General features: G+C 51.8%; 5 protein-coding genes across 5 annotated transcripts; 4 read left to right on the plus strand and 1 right to left on the minus strand.

The window, feature by feature from the left end:
* Positions 1 to 507: 507 nt before the first annotated feature.
* On the plus strand, positions 508 to 3,292 carry CLUP02_05060 (uncharacterized protein; the record flags this gene model as incomplete). The annotated part of the gene is made up of 8 exons (XM_049284069.1): positions 508 to 572; positions 643 to 653; positions 1,165 to 1,709; positions 1,772 to 2,045; positions 2,098 to 2,273; positions 2,334 to 2,514; positions 2,588 to 2,860; positions 3,027 to 3,292. 8 exons carry the CDS (start codon positions 508 to 510, stop codon positions 3,290 to 3,292), a joined length of 1,791 nt encoding a protein of 596 aa, XP_049141212.1.
* Positions 3,293 to 3,319: 27 nt separating this feature from the next.
* On the minus strand, positions 3,320 to 7,832 carry CLUP02_05061 (uncharacterized protein; the record flags this gene model as incomplete). Its single annotated transcript, XM_049284070.1, has 18 exons — positions 3,320 to 3,399; positions 3,497 to 3,805; positions 3,860 to 4,715; positions 4,778 to 5,237; positions 5,306 to 5,493; positions 5,635 to 5,743; positions 5,808 to 5,878; positions 5,939 to 6,104; positions 6,164 to 6,508; positions 6,568 to 6,621; positions 6,702 to 6,821; positions 6,881 to 6,942; positions 6,991 to 7,086; positions 7,146 to 7,227; positions 7,294 to 7,313; positions 7,386 to 7,463; positions 7,587 to 7,605; positions 7,672 to 7,832. The coding sequence occupies 18 exons, from the start codon at positions 7,830 to 7,832 to the stop codon at positions 3,320 to 3,322; spliced, it is 3,276 nt and encodes a 1,091-aa protein (XP_049141213.1).
* Positions 7,833 to 8,383: 551 nt separating this feature from the next.
* CLUP02_05062 (uncharacterized protein) lies at positions 8,384 to 8,824 on the plus strand (the record flags this gene model as incomplete). The annotated part of the gene is made up of 1 exon (XM_049284071.1): positions 8,384 to 8,824. The coding sequence occupies one exon, from the start codon at positions 8,384 to 8,386 to the stop codon at positions 8,822 to 8,824; it is 441 nt and encodes a 146-aa protein (XP_049141214.1).
* An 878-nt stretch (positions 8,825 to 9,702) lies between these two features.
* On the plus strand, positions 9,703 to 11,331 carry CLUP02_05063 (uncharacterized protein; the record flags this gene model as incomplete). Its single annotated transcript, XM_049284072.1, has 2 exons — positions 9,703 to 11,172; positions 11,233 to 11,331. The coding sequence occupies 2 exons, from the start codon at positions 9,703 to 9,705 to the stop codon at positions 11,329 to 11,331; spliced, it is 1,569 nt and encodes a 522-aa protein (XP_049141215.1).
* A 556-nt stretch (positions 11,332 to 11,887) lies between these two features.
* On the plus strand, positions 11,888 to 17,958 carry CLUP02_05064 (MYND finger; the record flags this gene model as incomplete). The annotated part of the gene is made up of 10 exons (XM_049284073.1): positions 11,888 to 12,346; positions 12,420 to 13,536; positions 13,636 to 13,888; positions 13,952 to 14,842; positions 15,322 to 16,311; positions 16,489 to 16,605; positions 16,748 to 16,762; positions 17,041 to 17,562; positions 17,670 to 17,834; positions 17,904 to 17,958. The coding sequence occupies 10 exons, from the start codon at positions 11,888 to 11,890 to the stop codon at positions 17,956 to 17,958; spliced, it is 4,584 nt and encodes a 1,527-aa protein (XP_049141216.1).
* Between the last annotated feature and the right edge of the window lie 16 nt (positions 17,959 to 17,974).

Genomic DNA, 17,974 nt, shown 5'->3' on the forward strand with positions numbered 1-17,974 from the left:
AACTGGCCTTCATCCAGCGCCTCTCCTGGCTCAATCCCCGAGAGCCATCCTGTCACAAATGCGGAGGAATTCTCAGCCAAACAATAGATAGCAACATAGGATGACTGAAGGCCCGTTCGCTCTCTGAGAGCCCCAACCACTCACTGAATATGCGTGGTGGTACCTCGAATGCCAATTCCAGCTGCATCCTCAGAGCTGCCACTCGTTAGCCGTAAATGCTGCTAACAACTGAGCTTACTCCCTAATACTGTTCTGATGATTTTGCGGGGTAAAATGCATGTAACCCCGCCTCTCGGCAAGCCCTGCCTGTCCAGTCCTAGCCTTTAGTCACACGACACTACCGGACACTATCTGATGGGTGGATGGCTGACGTTGTCGACCTCACTGTTATTTTGGCTTCCGTGATACGTTCGATGCCTTGCAAATGAAGTCGATAACATTTCTTGAGTTACAACTTCATCCTCCCAGCCTCTGCATCCAAACTCGCGCAATTTTGCACCCTGGGAAATGTCGCCCGCAAGCAGAGGAACTAGAGACTCCGAGAGACGGAAGCTAAGGCGAACGACAAACGCGTAAATCCCAATCCTTGTACCGATATCCTACGGGTGGAAGGGTCCACTGACCATATGCTAGATGTTTTAGCTGTCGACAAAGTAAGATCAAATGCTCCGGCGAAGAGCCGTGCGCAAATTGCCAGCGGCGTTTAATGAAATGCGAGTACTCGGAAGGAACAAACATTGCGGTCAATACCGAGAGGTTTGTGAAGGGATACGAGATCTTACGACTCAAAGTCTGATGAAGTCTTTATCTGATGAAGTCTTTAGAAGCAGTTCAGGGCGGCAAAGGCGTGTCTCAGAACAACAATCGACACCAGGGAGCAAGCGATCTCGCGGTGCAGCGTTTGGATCCGATGACGAAGACTATAGTGATTAACCCAAAGCTCCTTTTCCAAACTGTGATGGTGAGCTAATTTATCAGTTCCAGATTCTCAGTCAGTCGAGTGTAGGTCATCTCAGTTGTATGACTCTTCCGAGTGCGTGTACACAAGCCCATTCACGTTGCCCTCTACGACTATCAAAAACACCCACAAGAATAAACGTAATTGGAGTAAGTGAAGGGCTGTGATTGAACAGGCAGTCATACTGACAATAATTGCATGAATAGTTTGGCTGGCTCCATCATCAACATGGTCTTTCACTGCCCGTCTCACCCTAATGATGGCTGAGAGAGTCCAAGTTGAAACCCCTTTCAGTGCACCTAGCTTTCTCAATGACGAAATATACCCCTTAAGGTGGAAAGCCTCGACGGTAGATGGACAACCAGACATCAGTGGACTTCCTTCCATTGACCATGCTATCTATCTCTTCAACACCGTAAAGTTCCATCTTGGTCAGAATTATCAACTTATTGACGAGACAAATTTTGTCAAGAATCTAGAAGAATTCTACTACGGCCTGGCATCCAAGAAAGCGGCAGAGTCACCTTTGTGGTTTGTACAATTCCTGCTCGTCTTATCCTTTGGGCAAGCTTTTCTTTCACGGTCAAAGGACTCAAAGGAACCGCCTGGTGCAAAGTTCTTCGTTCGCGCCATGGCGCTACTACCAGAGCCGAACGCCTTGTGGAAAGACAGTTTGCTAGCCATCGAGGTGTTGGCCCTTGCAGGTCTATATTTGTATTCAATTTATCAGAGAGAATCTGCTCAATTATACGTGAGTCTACATCCAGTTTTGTCAAGTAATTCATTCGAGCCCCATCTGATTTCCTTTGGCAGATAGCTCAAGCGATTCGGATAGCCCAATTAGAGGGTTTGCACACCCAACTTCCTGAGGATGCACTCGGAACTCAAGTGGTCGCTCGTTGTCGCAACCTCTGGTGGACTTTGTATATTATGGATCGACATTTTTCCTGCTCTGTAGGAGTCCCCATGAACACTCAAGACGCAGACATTACCACTGTGCTTGACCCCCCGAGTATATGCTCGCAGCGTGACGCAACGCTTGGTCTCCAAGTCAAACTCTCGCGTTTGCTATCATCAGTCATTACTAGTCAGTCCCATCTGTTCCCACAGAGATTTGTACTAATGTTTCGGCTTTGAAGCTATCTACAGGTCCGAGAAGACTCCACTTGGGGAGTTCCTTACTTCGACAAAGTCCATCATTCATGCCTTGGCTGGTCACGCACAGGAGATTGAGAAGATAACTCGATTCAAGTTCCAAAACTCGGTGGATACCATGCCGAAAGGAACAAGAAGCATTACCTTGCTATACCATCAGGTGAGTTGTTGCTTTTATTTTCATTCAGTCATCTTCCGACTGACAATCGTCTTCTTGGAGTGTGTTATCATGGCTACGAGGCCACTTTTTCTATCCGCTTTAAAACAAGAGCTTGAGAACTTTGAGTGGTGTGGAAGAGATCCACAAACCTTCTCAGCTCCCTTGAAGACTCTGGTCGAGACGGGCATTAAATCAGCAGTGAAGAGTCTTCAAATTCTGTCTGGGGATGATAGTCTATTAGGTAAGTATGAGTACAATCTGACGGTTTCTTTGACACTACGCACGACTCCAAATAACCGTCAAACCACCAACAGAAGTCTTTCTACCATTTGAGCTGGAATATGCTTATGGAGCTGCCATACACTTAACAATGGCCAAGGCACTCTTCCCAGCGGTAATAGGCGACGATGGACTGTCTCAGATGGAACAGACACACAACATCTTGGATGACATGATCAGTAAAGGAAACTTGGTGGCAGAGGTTCGAAAAGCAGAGTTGGTCCATTTGGAGACTTTGTTTCGCGAATTCACGCGGCGGGTGTGCGACCAAGACTTTGAAGACCGTATCCACTCACCTGCTACAAGGCGTCAGTACATCCGTCTCCAGCCTTTCTCTCGTCTCTCGTCTTTCTCTACTTTCCTCTCTATCTCTACTCTTAAATGGGAAGGATTGAAGGAAATAGAGCCAGACAGATATGATTCGTCATTATCCTTTAGGAAAATACGCACATATGTACTGACGCCATCTAATAGTTAATGGGATACCATCGGGCTCAATTGAAGCAGTCATCGATCCGATCACAACTCAAACTTTTGTCAGCGAACCTGACTTGGTGTCTACGACGACGGTGAGTGAGTCGCAGCCGCTCGCGAGTGTATTTTCGGATACACCAGATAACACCGAGTTTCTCGAGACTATCGGTATCTCTTCGGATGACTTCCTTTCAATCGTGGAACAGATGGGGAATGAAAATGATCTACCGTTCTCAATGTTGGATTTAGGACAATTTTGGAAGTGATCAGTGGCGCGCAGAAGGCAGGAGCTTCTATGTTTGCTGGTGGACATCACAACGGATCAGACTCTGTTGAACTACTTCCACAGTCTCATTGTATAACACATTATTGACTAACACCATCTTCATCATTACAAAGGCCCTCGATCGCTATAACTTGAAGTCTTCGTTCATTCCGTCTTTTTCCGTATATTTTGGTGAGTTACCAACCCGTGTGGTAGTATCCGTCCCAACTTTGATGATGCTGAACGTGGGGCTGTTGCATGTTAACTGGCTGATACACAGGGCTGTGTTGGTATCCAGAGTTCTGCTGCCACATAGGCGTTTGTACCTGCCCAGGAGTCGCTGGCGAAGATAACGTTGTGGATACAGACATTGCTGACATGGTAGAGGCGTGCTTCATGTCGTACATCGAACCTCTGTCGAGGAGAGGAACTCCCATGTTCTGGTCAGGTTGCGTGACATGGGTCGCGTGGTAGTCGGCAGGCATATGGCCTGACAGACCCTCCTCAAGTCCGACTAAGTAGCCAGTCAGTAACGTACGTAAAGAGCAGCATCCCGTTGTAGACTTACAGATTAGTATGTACAGCAGCTCAGCCATGACTGGTACCCAAGCTGCCAGAGCAAGAACTTGTCCAAACGTCCACTTATCGTTCTTGTCAATGCCATCAGCCGCGTTGATGATCTTCTGGCGGAAGTGAGTAAAGTAGCCTAGTATGCCCCACATGACCAGCAGGTTGATCCAGGCGACCAACATTCGCCAGCAAGACCTCCATCTCTTGACCCAAGGCTTATCGATCATGCCGGGAATCTTAAATCCAGTGGTAACGAACAGTGTTAGGAGGAGCCATATCATCGGCAGCGCAATGACCAAGAACTGAGTGGCTTTGACGACGGGCCAGTACTGCGAGCCACGTTGATCGCAGTCAAAGTTTCTGTGCCCACTCTTTCGTTCCTTGTAATCTATCTCCGCCCTTGGCGCCAGATACACCACCGTCACGCTCAAACCCCAAAGGAGGCCAAGGACAGATCGATGAAGCCACTTGCGATGGCCATCGTGCTTGGCTAGCGCGTAGAGCAACATGACCGGAAACACAGAGTAGTTGGACGCGATCAGTGCCAAGGCTTGCTCGTAAATCGCATCCGCTGATGGGAGGTCGGGGTTGATCTCCGATCTCTCCTTGAAGTTTGTAGCGGCCGAGTAGACGGAAGCTCCCAACATGGCCACTGCGATCAGCATTGAGCCGCTGAGGAACATGTCGAGCGATCCGCGGAACGAGTCGAGAATGCGACCGCTCAGTCTTTGTTTTTGCTTCGGTCGCGTCTTCTCCCAGAGGTTCTTGTTGAAGTGGTGTCGTACTTGATGAATCGTGAATGCGACAAGGTACATCGTTGCTAAGATGGCTTCGAGGTAGTAGGATACCACCACCTTCACTTTGTTAGCCAATAGATCTTTGCACAGCATAGCGACTTCAGGCGTTCTGTTCTTACTCCAATACCGCAGAGATCTTGGCTTCCTGTATATCCGACGGCCTTGCAGAATTCGGCCTCACAATGCTCTTTTGGGCCCCATAGAACGGTTTCATTGAATCGTGTGCTGAAAAGATAGTATGTGGGATCGCTCGAGTTTTCCGGGTATGGTGTATGATACATATTGTAGGCGAACCAATATGATACGTCGGAGTAGGTCGTCTCGTATCCCTTCGGCATAGCCGTCGAGTACAGTGCCATTGACAGCTGAACACTCATTCCTCGAGTCGACTTTGGATCCCATGGATCAGGTTGAAGCATGGCAGCCAGCCATTGACCCCAGTTCGTGCAGTTGCGGTTGAAGTCCAGTTGCTCCCAGGTCAGATTCCCAGAGCCTTTGACCTCCGTACCCGGAACCCAAAGGTCCATGGTTTCGGGATCGTAGGAGTTCATTGTCGAGTGGAGGCGGCGGCTCTCACGCCTGTTCGAGGTATCTCTTCACGACAACTGAACCTAATGTGCAAGAAACTGTGGATTCGAGTGGGGGACAAGCAGCCATCCATGGCGCGGGGCACAGAGACATTCTTAAGGCTGGCATGATCAGGATATTCAAGTTGCTGCCCATCCCGGCGGCCACAATCTCCGTCTAACAGCCGCACTCTGTCTTTATCGTGGGCGTCTGGGAATGGGCTCTGAAAATGGGCCGGTTCGACGCAGCTGAGCGCCAGGGCTGACAGCTAAGACAGATAAGGAACGAATCATCGCGACTAAATTACTACGCGGGATGACTAGCGTAAGCCACCATCCCCAAAGCGACTTACGAGCTGCCACTCGTAGCATGTTTCCAATAAGGCTGGCCATTCACTGAATTCTCAGACCGCCATCTCGCTTGCGAAATCTCCGCTAACGGGGGTTGGGCAGGGAGCTGTGGGAGCTAGACGTTGGGGGCCGGGGGAAGTTTGTTGTTGCCTACGGCTAGAGCTCGGTCTTTGATTCAGAACCGCTCTTCAGGTCGCTTTTTGCGGTCGCAATGGGCGGGAAAGAGTCTTACTTGCCCGGCATGACATTTCCATTGTATTGAGGGATGATCTCTGTCGATCCATGAAGCTGCCAATCTTCATACTAGCCGCGATGCTGTGTCTGCACGTGTCTTTGCCAGTTGGATTTCCTCTTGATACCGACACCCTTCTCTTGCGAGTACTTGCATCCGGCGAACGGGCAGAAATAGCCCTCCCTGTCCAAATGCCGCTCTTCGCAGTGTCGCTTGAGGTCTTTTCTGTATCGGAAAGCCCAAGAACAGTCTCCCGTTCTACACTTGAACGGCTTCTCATGCTTGATCTTACAGCGACTGCGAACAGGTCAGCAACGATCTTTTTTTTTAATGTCGGCAGTCTGAGGTTGACATACTTCACCTCCCAAAGCCTTGCGTAAACATTCCCACACTCGTCGCATCGTAGTTCAGTTGGCTCTGTGTCTTCGGTGCTCTGAACAGTGCTGGGGGCGATGTGTTCCACGCCTGACTGGCTGCCATGCTCGTGATCTTCTTGGTATTGTTCCAGTAGAGACGGGCTTGGGGCAGGTGCCCCATATTCCGGAGATGAACTTGGCTCATTGTTACTCTGCTCCCCATCCTGCTCAACAGGCTGAGGTAAACTTGACGATATACCCCAGTCATAGTCACCTAGCGGCCCGCCACTTCCGGTCTTTACCCACGACGGATCTACGGTCTCAAAGCGATGATTATGATGTTCTCTTGTTTGACCGGTCGAGCCTCGCGAGGTCGAACTAGATATGTAGATGGACTACCAAACGAGTTGAAGGAGTGTTGAGCCTGTTGAGAAAATCTGACGGCAAGAGCAGAGTTTCTATGGCCAAGAGGGGAGAGCTAGAAAAGAGGTAAGGAACGGACGGCGAAAGTTGAAAAGAACGAGTGGCATAGCACCACCGTGCCGGCCGTGACAAGAAGAGTGAAAAGAAAGTGAGTCCTCGAGGGAGGAGAGCCGTTTTATGCTCAAGAGTGCGTTCAGAAAGCGGCAAGTGCTCAATGGATTGGCAATTGAGTCTGCTGGACCATCCATGTCATTGGTCCAGAATAGCTGTAGGCCTCAACTCTAAATGGGGCACCATCTCTCATCGCCCTGCAGCCCGAAGGTGTGCATTCCACAGGCTTCACCCGATAACAATTTCTGAGGCAGTAGACATCAGGCTATCCTGGCTCATTGGTCTGGTCTTACCATCTGGCAGCCTACTTTGTCCCAGGGAGTGAGGACCGCCATCAGCATAGGCTCGACTGAACAGTCAGAAGTAAAATTGCTGCTGGTTATGACGAGCTGGAACTCACATGCTTCTATATCACTGCAAACTCATGTAATGACGTATTATCTTCTACTTGCTTCAGGAAGTATGATGTTTCTATATTTCGGGCGGGAACTATACCACCAGGACCACAATGCGGCGAGAAACGAAGAACCCTAAAGGTGTCATTTATGCACCACCTAAACCGGTGCCTGATCCGCCAACACCTATCCTAAAGTCACCCGGCTATGCTAATTGAGGACTAGAATCGTCACTGTAGATGTGAAGAAGGCCATGAGCATGGCTAGTAGCGTAAACGGCCGTTTTGTGTGACCAGCGATCGATCATGATAGCGTGGGCATATTTCAAGGCTGACTCGGAATAATTGAGCTACCTGGTATAGCATCTCGGCCTAGCTTTGCGCCATGGCTGATTTGAAGCCATAGGTACTATAACTCTAAAGGTAGGTAAAAAGAATGGCACACGATGTGGCTGTTTCATTAGTCGGGCGCTAAAGTAGGCTATTATCCGTCACATCTTCAGTCAAGTCGAAACTAAACATGCAGTTGAGATGAGAACTGCTCTATCCGTCATGAGTACCTTTGCAGGCCGAATCTGACAAGTAGAGGCTGTCAATTTTTCGTTCTACCACAGCTAGTATGAGAACCTCTCTCAAAGCGAAGACTGTATTGTCTGAAGCCAACACCGGACGAGGGCTCTCCTCACACAGTATCAGTTTGATGCAAACCTTTCGAGCATTCAAAGGCACATGGAGTAACATTCGGTCCCTAAGACCGGCATTCAAAGGCTTTTAGCTCCTGGATTTGGCAAGGTATCACGATGGATCTTTTTGCTTAGGCTGTCAAGAAAACTGCAATGAACCATTCCTATGTCTTCGCCCACATGAAAGCGAGCATGATATTCGAACTGAGAAAGGTGAAATCCTCGCATTGCGACACAAGTTTCTTGTGCTGCAGAAACGGTCAACAAAGAACACTAATGGGCTTTCTCCACGAGAGTTCCGAATCTGTGCAGACAGGTCTTTCTACAAGGGCCATGATCAGAGAGCATTGTCTCACATCCAACTGTCACAAAGTATTTGTATGATACCTTCAAAGTCTAGTCCATTACCATGAATGATAGTGTCCCTCAGTCAATTTGAACTACATGATAGAAATCGAACTCGACAATTTACATAATCCTAGCAGCTTCCTACATTAAATATCCCCCTACTTGAATAACATCAACATCACCTCCTTACAGAAGTTACTTCAATCACCGTGACTCTCACTTAAAGCCCATAACTTCCCAACTGTCGCATACATCCTCAAAATGGCGCCTCATGCCGAAGACTCTTCATCTGCCGCTGAATACGCCGAGCGCGTCTTCCAACACCTAGAAGACAACCGCCCCTCTGACGCACCTGCCGATTTCTCAGATCCCCAACCAGAGAAGCCCAAAGCCACTCAGCGATCGAAGACTGAGGAGATCAAGGCCCAGTTGATTCAGCGTAATAACGATGCCTCTGTTGAGTCCCACTCTCGTTCCAAATCTGGTAAGTTCCGCCTCCAACACACTGGTTCCTTCGGCGACGGTCGTTTAAAGGAGCTCGTTGCCAACTACGAAGCTCGATCTCACCGTACCGAGGAGTTAGCTAAAGAATCCGATCGACGCCATCGTGTACTTTCGAAGGATACCGATGCCGCAAATGGTGACGAAAGTGAGGAGGGTGAGAAGGATTGGATCAAAGTCGCTGATGCGGACTTAGATTGAGTGGAAGGCTATCCTAATGCTTCTTGACAATGGTGTAAGCATTCGAGCTTCTGGAGTTTAATAGATTTGACTTTTAATCATTCTAGAACGTAAAGGGATTATTCCCTGTTTACTTGAGAATCCGCAAGCTTAGTCACGGCTGCAAGAGGCCGGAGATTGTATGTGATCTCAATCTCTGAATAGCTGTTGTGGAAAAGCCTTGCCTATCTACTCCTCCTAGGCTTTCTAGAACTTCTACCCCATGTGCACTACTCTAGTTTTGCCCACTGTCGTCTCTGCGGAATATGTATTTCTTCGGTCTCAATTTGATACACCGGGCGTCGTATCTCAAGGGACCAGGCAGACAAGCAGAAAAGCATGCAAGCATGTTCTTCTTCATACTCTGCAGCTGACGTCGACGCACTCTGTTGTCTCTATCAAGAGAGTTCAAGGTACAGATCACGTAAGTTATCTTCAGAAGGTGAGAGAATTGAGGCATGCCGAGTTTGTAGGATATCTAAACATGATGTCAGAAGGATTGACTTTACCTTGCTCACTAGCCTGGCGACCTTGTACTAGAGACCCTAGACCCTTAGCTGACATTGATTTGAGACGACAAACCACAAAGGGCTTATGCTTGGTGTTGTTAGACAACAAGGCTGCTCAAAGAATTACGGGACACAGTGTAGGCCCCTTTGTCTGTTGTATGATATATGCCTTTCCTAATCATAGCTGCCTGTCTCATTTGCTGTCTTGAAGCTTCCTATGGCTTCTGGGGGGATTTTGAACATGGCTTGATTGTATACCGAGTACTATATAGAGCAACCCTCCACCCGGAACTGGTTTGGGAACGTTAAGTGGACTTGCTACTCTTGTAATCGAGAACCAGGCCGTCCACAATGGTGCAGCCCAACAATGACGAAGACGACTACGTCTTCCCTGAGACTACCGAAGTAAACAACGACGAACGCGACCATCCCCTAACTGTCATCAATAACCCAGCTTCCCCAATGTCCACCGGCTGGGCGATACTTTGGAACTCTGACAGCTCCTCCGATGCCACATCTGAGCCCATCGATATTAAAACCTCACCCGATCGGTCTCTACCAGGTCTTCATCACCGCACCTTGCACCCTGATTTAGAGAGCTGGCTACGTCCCGCATTGTCTGCGACTATTCCTAGACCACGCCCAGCCCCAACGTCCCAGGAGGCACTCCATCAATCCGAGCCCACGTCCTCAGCATCCCAATTTTTCGACTCGGCGGCTCGGAAGCCGATTGACGGGGAAGGTCGCCCAGCTCGAACCTTGAGCGGCGTGAACACGATTTCCTCGGAAGCCGGCCCCTCGCGAAGAACCCCTCACCGAATTGGCTTATCGACTGGAGATCTTCGCGAACAGGTTCTGCACTCCAACCGTATTTCCAAGCAGGACAAAGCTTTGGCTAACGAGCAATACTATCGACAGCTACTCCGATCCCGCTCCGTCCGATCCAACTACCGCGTGCGCGACCTCAGAGAACATGCCGGCAAGGTTCCGGACCCCGAATGGCGCTGGTGCGGCTTCCCAGGTTGCGACAACGGTGCCTGTCGATACAATTTCCTTCTGTCATGGGGAACCGGATACGTCATCACCCCACTTGATTCAGGGAGAGACTGTGACATTCTGAAGGATCTTCTTAACGCCTTTGGCTCTCAGAACTGGAACTACATGGCGGAGCCTCATAGCCGGGTTTCGTTTGCAACATCGCCTCCTGTCAGGAACGCCGTTGGCCAGTTTCTCATTCGCTTCGACCATCTGCAGGGTGCCGCTGGGGGGTGGGACAGGGGAGACTATCAAGCAGCAGCGATGTATTTCACCGACATGCGCACCAAGGACTTTCCCGTAATGCATCCGCACAATATCAAGAGGCTCCACAGCGAGATGGACAAGGAGCTCTCGCGTTCGGACTCTGCTGTTGCCCCATGGCGTCTTATTCTTCAGTTCATCATGCACCTCGAGGCATGGAGACAGCACCAGATCAAGCAAGGATATCCTTGGGACTGGCCTTTGTACGATGCTCTCGATATGTATCGAACCATTCTCGAGACCTATCGACAATCCATTGGCAAGGGTTTCTCGACTCTGAAGACTGAGGTGCAGGCAGAGCAGGACAAGGCTTGGGTGCTCTGGTGGGATCGTCACCGTCCCTGGACCAGCTGTAAGGTTGCCTTTCTTTCTGCCCTCGAAGATGCTAACAATATTGACAGAGATAGAAGATTGGAAGTTGATCCAGGAGGGAACAATGTTTCCGATGCGGTGGTCTATGAAGGTGTGGGACAGTACAAGCCACATTGGTGGCCAAATTGGCCAAGAGCGCCTGGGTTGGACGTATCTCTAGAGCTATGAGGCACTTTGGGATGGTAGACATTTGTTGACTTCCTTGAAAAGGCAGATAGTGTTGCTTTTGCAACGTCTCTAGTGGATAACAGAATACTGCTTTCATATGAGGAGACAAACAAGTTTGTCAACACCCAACTTGCATCGTAATCTTCAGCAAGCTATATTGATTCGTGAGGTTGATTGGGTTTACCTTTGTCCAGGCAACCTTCACCTTGTTGTGTTTGACTGTTAGAAATCACTCCTGTTGGTCGTCTCTTTGTTCTTTACCCTTTTTCCTGCCAAGGAGCGTAGGGTAGGTACAAGGATAACGAGAAGCTTCTACTAGGGTCGAGAGGTGGAAGTAGCAAGCAAAGGAGCTCCTCCTCGTTGATACTTTGATCTGAGGATCTCCTGGAAGAGCCTTCCTTCACACAGATGGACCTGGAGTGACCCGCATCACAGGAGTCAAGCCGCACTTCCTCTCAGCCGCGGGCCTTGGGGCATGCGACTTCTTCGAGACGAAGGGGCGGGCTGTTGCTCAGAAACAAAATAGAACTCTCTTGCTGTTGAAGAATACAAACAAACCTTTCCTCCACAACATCCTCTTTTTTTTCTCGACGTTGCTGGAAAAGAGAAACTCCAAAAGTTGCAGCCCATCCATCACCACAGCCACCCAGCGAGGGCTCTCATCTGAAGCAGAAGCCTCGAAAAAAAAAATCCCAAGATGGCGTCCTCCTGCCTCCAAGAATTTCCTCGCGCCTCAGGCTCAGGCGACGACGGCGGACCGGCAAGGAAGGAACCCGAATCATTCTGCTGCCAGCTCGCTACTTCCACTCCCATCACTCACCCCGAAGAATTCGCCAAACTCCTCGACCTCATCGTCAATCAATCCAAGGAGAAGGATCCTGCCGCTGGCATCGTCTTCGCGTTTCTCAACTTTCCGAAGAGCAACTGCCTGTTCCCCCTGGCCTGCCTCGTCCACTTCTTCGAGACATTCGTTCCTCAACCCATCATCACTTATCTTACGAGCGACTCTTGCCTCAGTGCCGCAAAGAGCATTGATACCATCCTCATGGAGGCCGAGAAGTCAGAGCAGGGACTTTACAAGGACACGAAGCGCAGCTGCTTCCCATCGACCGGCCGAAACCATTTCCTCCGCCTGATGAACGCATCTGGTCCCATAGTATGTCATCTCTCAAGTTTCCCTTCCACCCCAACACCTCATTTCCTATTTATCAGACTAATCTTCGTTGCAGCCCAAGGGTGAGAAAAGTGCAGCTGGTGCCACTCGCAGAGGCCTTCCCGAGCTCGACTATATCCTCTTCCAGGAAGATCTTCCTTCTTATTTCGATCGTTCCGAGCGGTATGATAGCTTGCCCGGCGACCCGGTGAACTACCTCTTCTCGGCTCTGCCGCAAATCCAGGAAGATGACGCAGGCTTCAAGGGAAGCAACAAGTCTGCAGATTATAACCGCCGTTTCGCCCTGGCCCTCTGGCCTTATGCCAACTCCAGCATCGAGGATATCATCGCCAAATCCGACGACAAGGCTGCCTCTGACTTGTGGTGGGCCGGGCGCTTCGCCTTCTCTCTCTGGGATAGATCCGACTTGTCTATTCGATGCTCCTTCACCCAGCTTCTCGGCGAGATTGCCTTATACCACAACTCTGAGATTGTCGATAATCCTGCCCCTGTCAAGCCAAACCACCTTTGCGAAGCTGTTGATGGTGGCCCCTGTCCCGGAGAGGCATACGTTCAGAAGCATAAGTGGTTGAAGTATGCCCGCTGGATTCATCGTGGAAGAAAAGACGAGGATGCCGACATCAAGGTCCGTCTGGGCAGCAAGTGTGACTTGAACGAGCTATTGAGCATCGAGAAGTGTGTTACCTGCGGTCACGAGCGCAAGATCTCTCGCTGTGGAGCGAAGAAGCCCATGCACCACTGCAGCGGCTGCTACGTCGAGTGGTTTCCGCACCTTCGTCGAACTTACTGCGGGCCGAAGTGCCAGAAGAAGGATTGGAAGACGCACTTTGAGGAGTGTCAGCGTCACAAGCACTTCATCCGAGCCGTCTGGATTCTGAAGGGCATCGCGGACAAGTTCATGGCCGCGACTTTTTCCGGCCAGGCCGTTGATATCTCCCCGATCGAGGTCCGTGATAACAAGACCAAGGCGCTCGACCTCAACAGCGTCCCCCGCTTCGCCGTCACCCCGGCTGCGTGTGCTGTTGGACCTTGGGTGGGGGAGCAGGTGTTCCCTCTCGGCAAGTCGTACTTGGCGGACAAGAGGAATGAGGACCGCGCGAGAGCATTGGCTTGGGATGCTGGTGACAACCTCTACTACCACCTTCAGACTATCATTCGTCAAATCGTCAGCCGTAAGTATCGCTCTCAGGCCTATGTCCTCCCAGCGTCTTTTTTTCCCGTTCATCTCATTCGGAAGACGAACAGTAGTATGAACTAACCGATGGCGATAGCGCTCTGTGACGATGTGGTTGAGATGCAGATGTTCCTGCGCAATGCCAACAGTATTACCTCTCTTGCCGCTGATCGGTGCCGCGAAGGCCCCGCCATCAACACTGCCAAGGGCAAGGATCCGATGTTCTGGCCCCATCCCGTTCTCAATTGTCGGCTGAAGGGAAGCGACGACTTGTTCATCATCGACCTTCTTGGAGCCAAGTTCGGCTTTAACGAGATCCTCCTCCCGGGCGAGGTATGGGTCAAGTCTAGGTACTCCTCCAAGGTAGACACGATCCCATTGGCGAAGATGAGGCTAACTAGGAAATGATACAGACTTGCGTACTGCGTTGGCTCAACGGTTGTCACGGACATGACGCCTCACTGGTTTCCCCGCGAGCAGCAGGGTCTCGTCTCTTGCCGTGATGAGGTCGCCTACACTTGGAGATCGTGCATCAAGACGTACATCGCCGCCAAGTGGCCCAATGTTCCCGGGCCCTTTGCCTTGTCGCATCTGAAGGAGCAATTGTTCAGGGAGAGGACTTACATGTTCATGGTCCACTCGGACGACATCTTCAGGGAGGCCACCAATCGTCTGCGCGAGGAGAGACTCTTCCGGCAGTACCTTGTCCACGACCCGAACCCGTACTCTCACGAGTTTGCCATTGGCGTCACCAACTGTCAGAAGGAGTGCGATGTCTACGAGAAGATCTGGATGGATCGGCGTGTGTTCGATGTCATCGTCAAGGGTGAGCTCAGCGAGCAAAACCAGCTGCTGCCCGCGGGGTCCGAGACCATCCGCCTCGTCGCACTCTGGGTCGACCGGTTGATCAAACACGGTCAGAAGGTCAAGTTTGACTCGGTCGGGCTCCTTGGTCCTCGCATGGCCAAGCACTACAACATCTGCACCACGCACTCGTTGGACGAGCTTCGCGAGATTTCCACGCCCTGGCTCCTGTGGCATGGCATCTCCAAGGATTCATCCCAAAAGTTCTTCGAGCAGTGCAAGGGCATCGTCACCGACTACATTAGTTCGAATGCGGCGACGCCTGATCAGCTGCTTAGTAAAATGGCGTCGTCCGACGGCCTCGCCAAGTACCTGCAGACCTTGTCGATGGAGGATGCGCAAGAGTTCTTGGAAATTGGATCAATGATCGAGTCTCCCCATAACGCTGCATCGATTAAACAGCTGCGAAAGGAGCTTGAGAAGCAAGCCGGGGACAAGAAGTGAGGCAGTTCGTGAGATGAGCTCCGTTCGTTTCTTTCTAGTACTTGAGACACAGTCCCTACTAGGTATGGCATGGTAGGGAATGGGACTTGGAAAGCGCGCTTTCGGTAGGAAGGAAACGGGTTTTTTGTGACTTTGCGAAATACCCTTGAGCTTGGTAAATGGAAAAGGAGAAACCGAATCTGATTTCCCGTCTGGTGAGGAATTGAGTGAAGCTGAAGTCGACATGCTGAAGCGTCGTCAAACGAATCGCTGTGATTGGCCAATGAGTGCTTGCCGTCGATGTGGTGCACGGGCCATATGAAATTTGTCCGACTGGCGATTGAAGCTCGGGAGCTCCAGCAACTTTTTCCCATCACCAGGTGCACCCCCATCACGCCGACAGGACAGACATCTCCTGCTCTCCAGACACGTACATAACCCCTCAGACGAGCATTGCAGACTTCCCATTTGGATCGATGCTAACGAGCTCCCCCAGGATGCCACCAAGGTTACCACAACAGGCCGCGCGCGCCCTGCGCAGGCTGGCGACGACTTCAACCCCAATCACACGATCCTTCACCACCACGACCTCCTTCTTCGCCGCCCCGGCGGCCGCAAGCCTCCGTCTCCCCGCCGACTACGTTCCCGCAACGAAGCCTCCCTCCGCCCGCCCCCCCGAAACCCGCAAGTCCCAGCTCATCAGGACCTACACCTCTCTCCTCCGCACGACGCCCCTGATCCTCTTCTTCCAGCACAGCAACCTGACGGCAGACGAATGGTCCGCCGTCCGCCGCGAGGTCAACAGCGCCCTCATCGCTGCCACGCCCGCGGGCACCAACAGCCCCCTCGATGGCCGTGAGGTCCACCTCCAGGTCCTGCGCACGCGCATGTTCAACGTCGCGCTCAAGCTGGCCGAGTTCTACGACCCCGAGGTCGCCAAGGCCAAGGCCGGCACGCGGACGGGACCCCGCGGGCCCTTGGTACACGATCTGAGTATGGCGGCCTACGAGGCGATGAAGGATTTCGAGGTCCCCGAGGACTCGGCATACGCGCAGATCTCGCCGCTGCTGTGCGGTCCCACGGCGGCGCTGGTCTTCCCCGCCGTCTCGCCCGCGCACCTCGCGGCCGCGCTCAAGATTCTGGCGCCGAGCCCGGGCAAGTTTGCGGCGCCGCCGAGGAAGAAGAACCCGGGGTACTACGAGCCCCTGTGCCAGAGCGCACTGCAGAAGCTGCTGCTTGTCGGTGGACGAGTCGAGGGCGATGTGTTTGATGTTGATGGCGTCAAGTGGGTTGGTGGTATTGAGGGCGGTCTCGATGGCCTGCGGGCGCAGCTCGTGCATATGCTCCAGAGCGCTGGGTTGGGTCTTACTACTGCACTTGAGGGCGGAAGCAAGAGCCTTTGGCTGGCGTTGGAGGGCCGGAGGACGCAGTTGGAGGATGAGGGGAAGCCTAAGGAGAGTGCGAGCGCGGAGGAGACAAAGTCCGAGTAGAGGGTTGCTTGGGAGGATGGTGTATGATAGTGCTGTAAAAGTCTGTATTATCACGGGATACGGATCTCTACTATAGAGCTAAACTATTTGTTCATGGCATTGAAGTTGGGTATGACTGTAGTCAGCAGAGTTGCATGTGAATTACTGCCAAGTCATGATTCCCTTGACGAAAGTGAAGTGCTCTTCGTGGTTTCTCTGAGCACCGATAAGCGTCGCGCCGTTTCTTTAACGGAGACCGAGAAGCCTGAATGGACCGCCGTGCAGGACCGTTCAAAACGGGCGGAGGCGATGTTAGCAACATTTAGCAAGCCTCCTCGAGATAATTTGAGGCACCACAACGTTGTTGAGCTCTGTGACTGACCATTAGACATTCTAGTGGCACATCTTGTATTGAATAATATTCGAGACTAACAGACTTATAGTTCGTCTCAGCCGCCTCAGTCTAGAGTAAGTTTGACAAGAGCCCTGAAGACGAAAGAGTGAGGTGGACGGTTCGTTCTGACCGGGCCGGCAAAAGGCGGGGCGAGAGCCACTAACAGCGACCGCTGCAGGTGACCTGCATGAACGCGCCGCCGAACCGGAAAAAGACCCCTAATTAAGCCTGGAGCGCGAGTTCCAGGTGTGCTCCAGCTACCTCCACGCAGTACCTGACGCCATGGCATTGCGCGTTTCTGAGCTCCCAAAAGTCCCTAAGCTGACGTACCTCGAACATCGGACTTCAACAGCTTCACCACGTCTGACGAACAACACCACGACAACATCAGCGTACGAATCTGTCTCAAGAACCCCGCAATCGTCTGGTACAACATCGAAGCCTTTCCTCCGAACCTCTGCCTAGCCCTGGGAAACCCCGCGATCCCTTCCAGCTTTCCCATTCATACCACAACAACAGAACCAAAAACATACATCATGGACTTTGCTCCCTACCAATCCTCCCCGCCGGAGCGCGAACGAGCCCTCTCCCCGCCTCTCGCGTCGCCGCGCGCCTCGGCCGATATTCGAAGACCCTTTTCGCCGTACGGCCAGCCGTCACCCCCGCCCCTGCAACACCCGCAACCGCAGCGCGGATGGCAGCCGAACCTGCCAGGGTCCTATCCCACGGCGGACGCGCACCGGGAGGGCGTGAGCGAGTTCGATACGAGCCTGGGGATCAGGCTGGATTACGAGGCTGCGTTGGCGTATCTGGCGTTTCCGCCGCTGGGTGCGATATTGCTGTTGATTGGGGAGCGGAATAGTGATTATGTGAGGTACGTGGGGTGTTGTTCTGGGGGTGTCGAGGTTCTGACAATAATGCGACGGCCTCTCTACGAGCGAGGCATATTGCTCGTTATATCGGGTCGCTGACATCAAGCAGGTTTCACGCATGGCAGTCGGCACTGCTGTTCACGGCCGTCATGATCTTCCACCTGGTGTTCCTCTCATGGTCCAAGTTCCTGAGCTGGTTCTTCTTCATCGGCGACCTGTTTGTCATGGTGTGGCTGGCGCTGAAGGCGTACCAAGATGCGGATACGCTAGATAGGTATGTTTGTTGGTGGAGCGGAGAATGAGCCCGTTGCTAAGGGGACATTGTGCTGACCATGTGTACTAGATTCGAGGTTCCCGTACTTGGCGCCCTGGCCAGCCGGATTCTTGACGACGAATGAAATTTGACGACTCGAC

The sequence above is a fragment of the Colletotrichum lupini genome, chromosome 3 (assembly GCF_023278565.1).
Source record: "Colletotrichum lupini chromosome 3, complete sequence".
NCBI lineage: Eukaryota > Fungi > Ascomycota > Sordariomycetes > Glomerellales > Glomerellaceae > Colletotrichum > Colletotrichum lupini.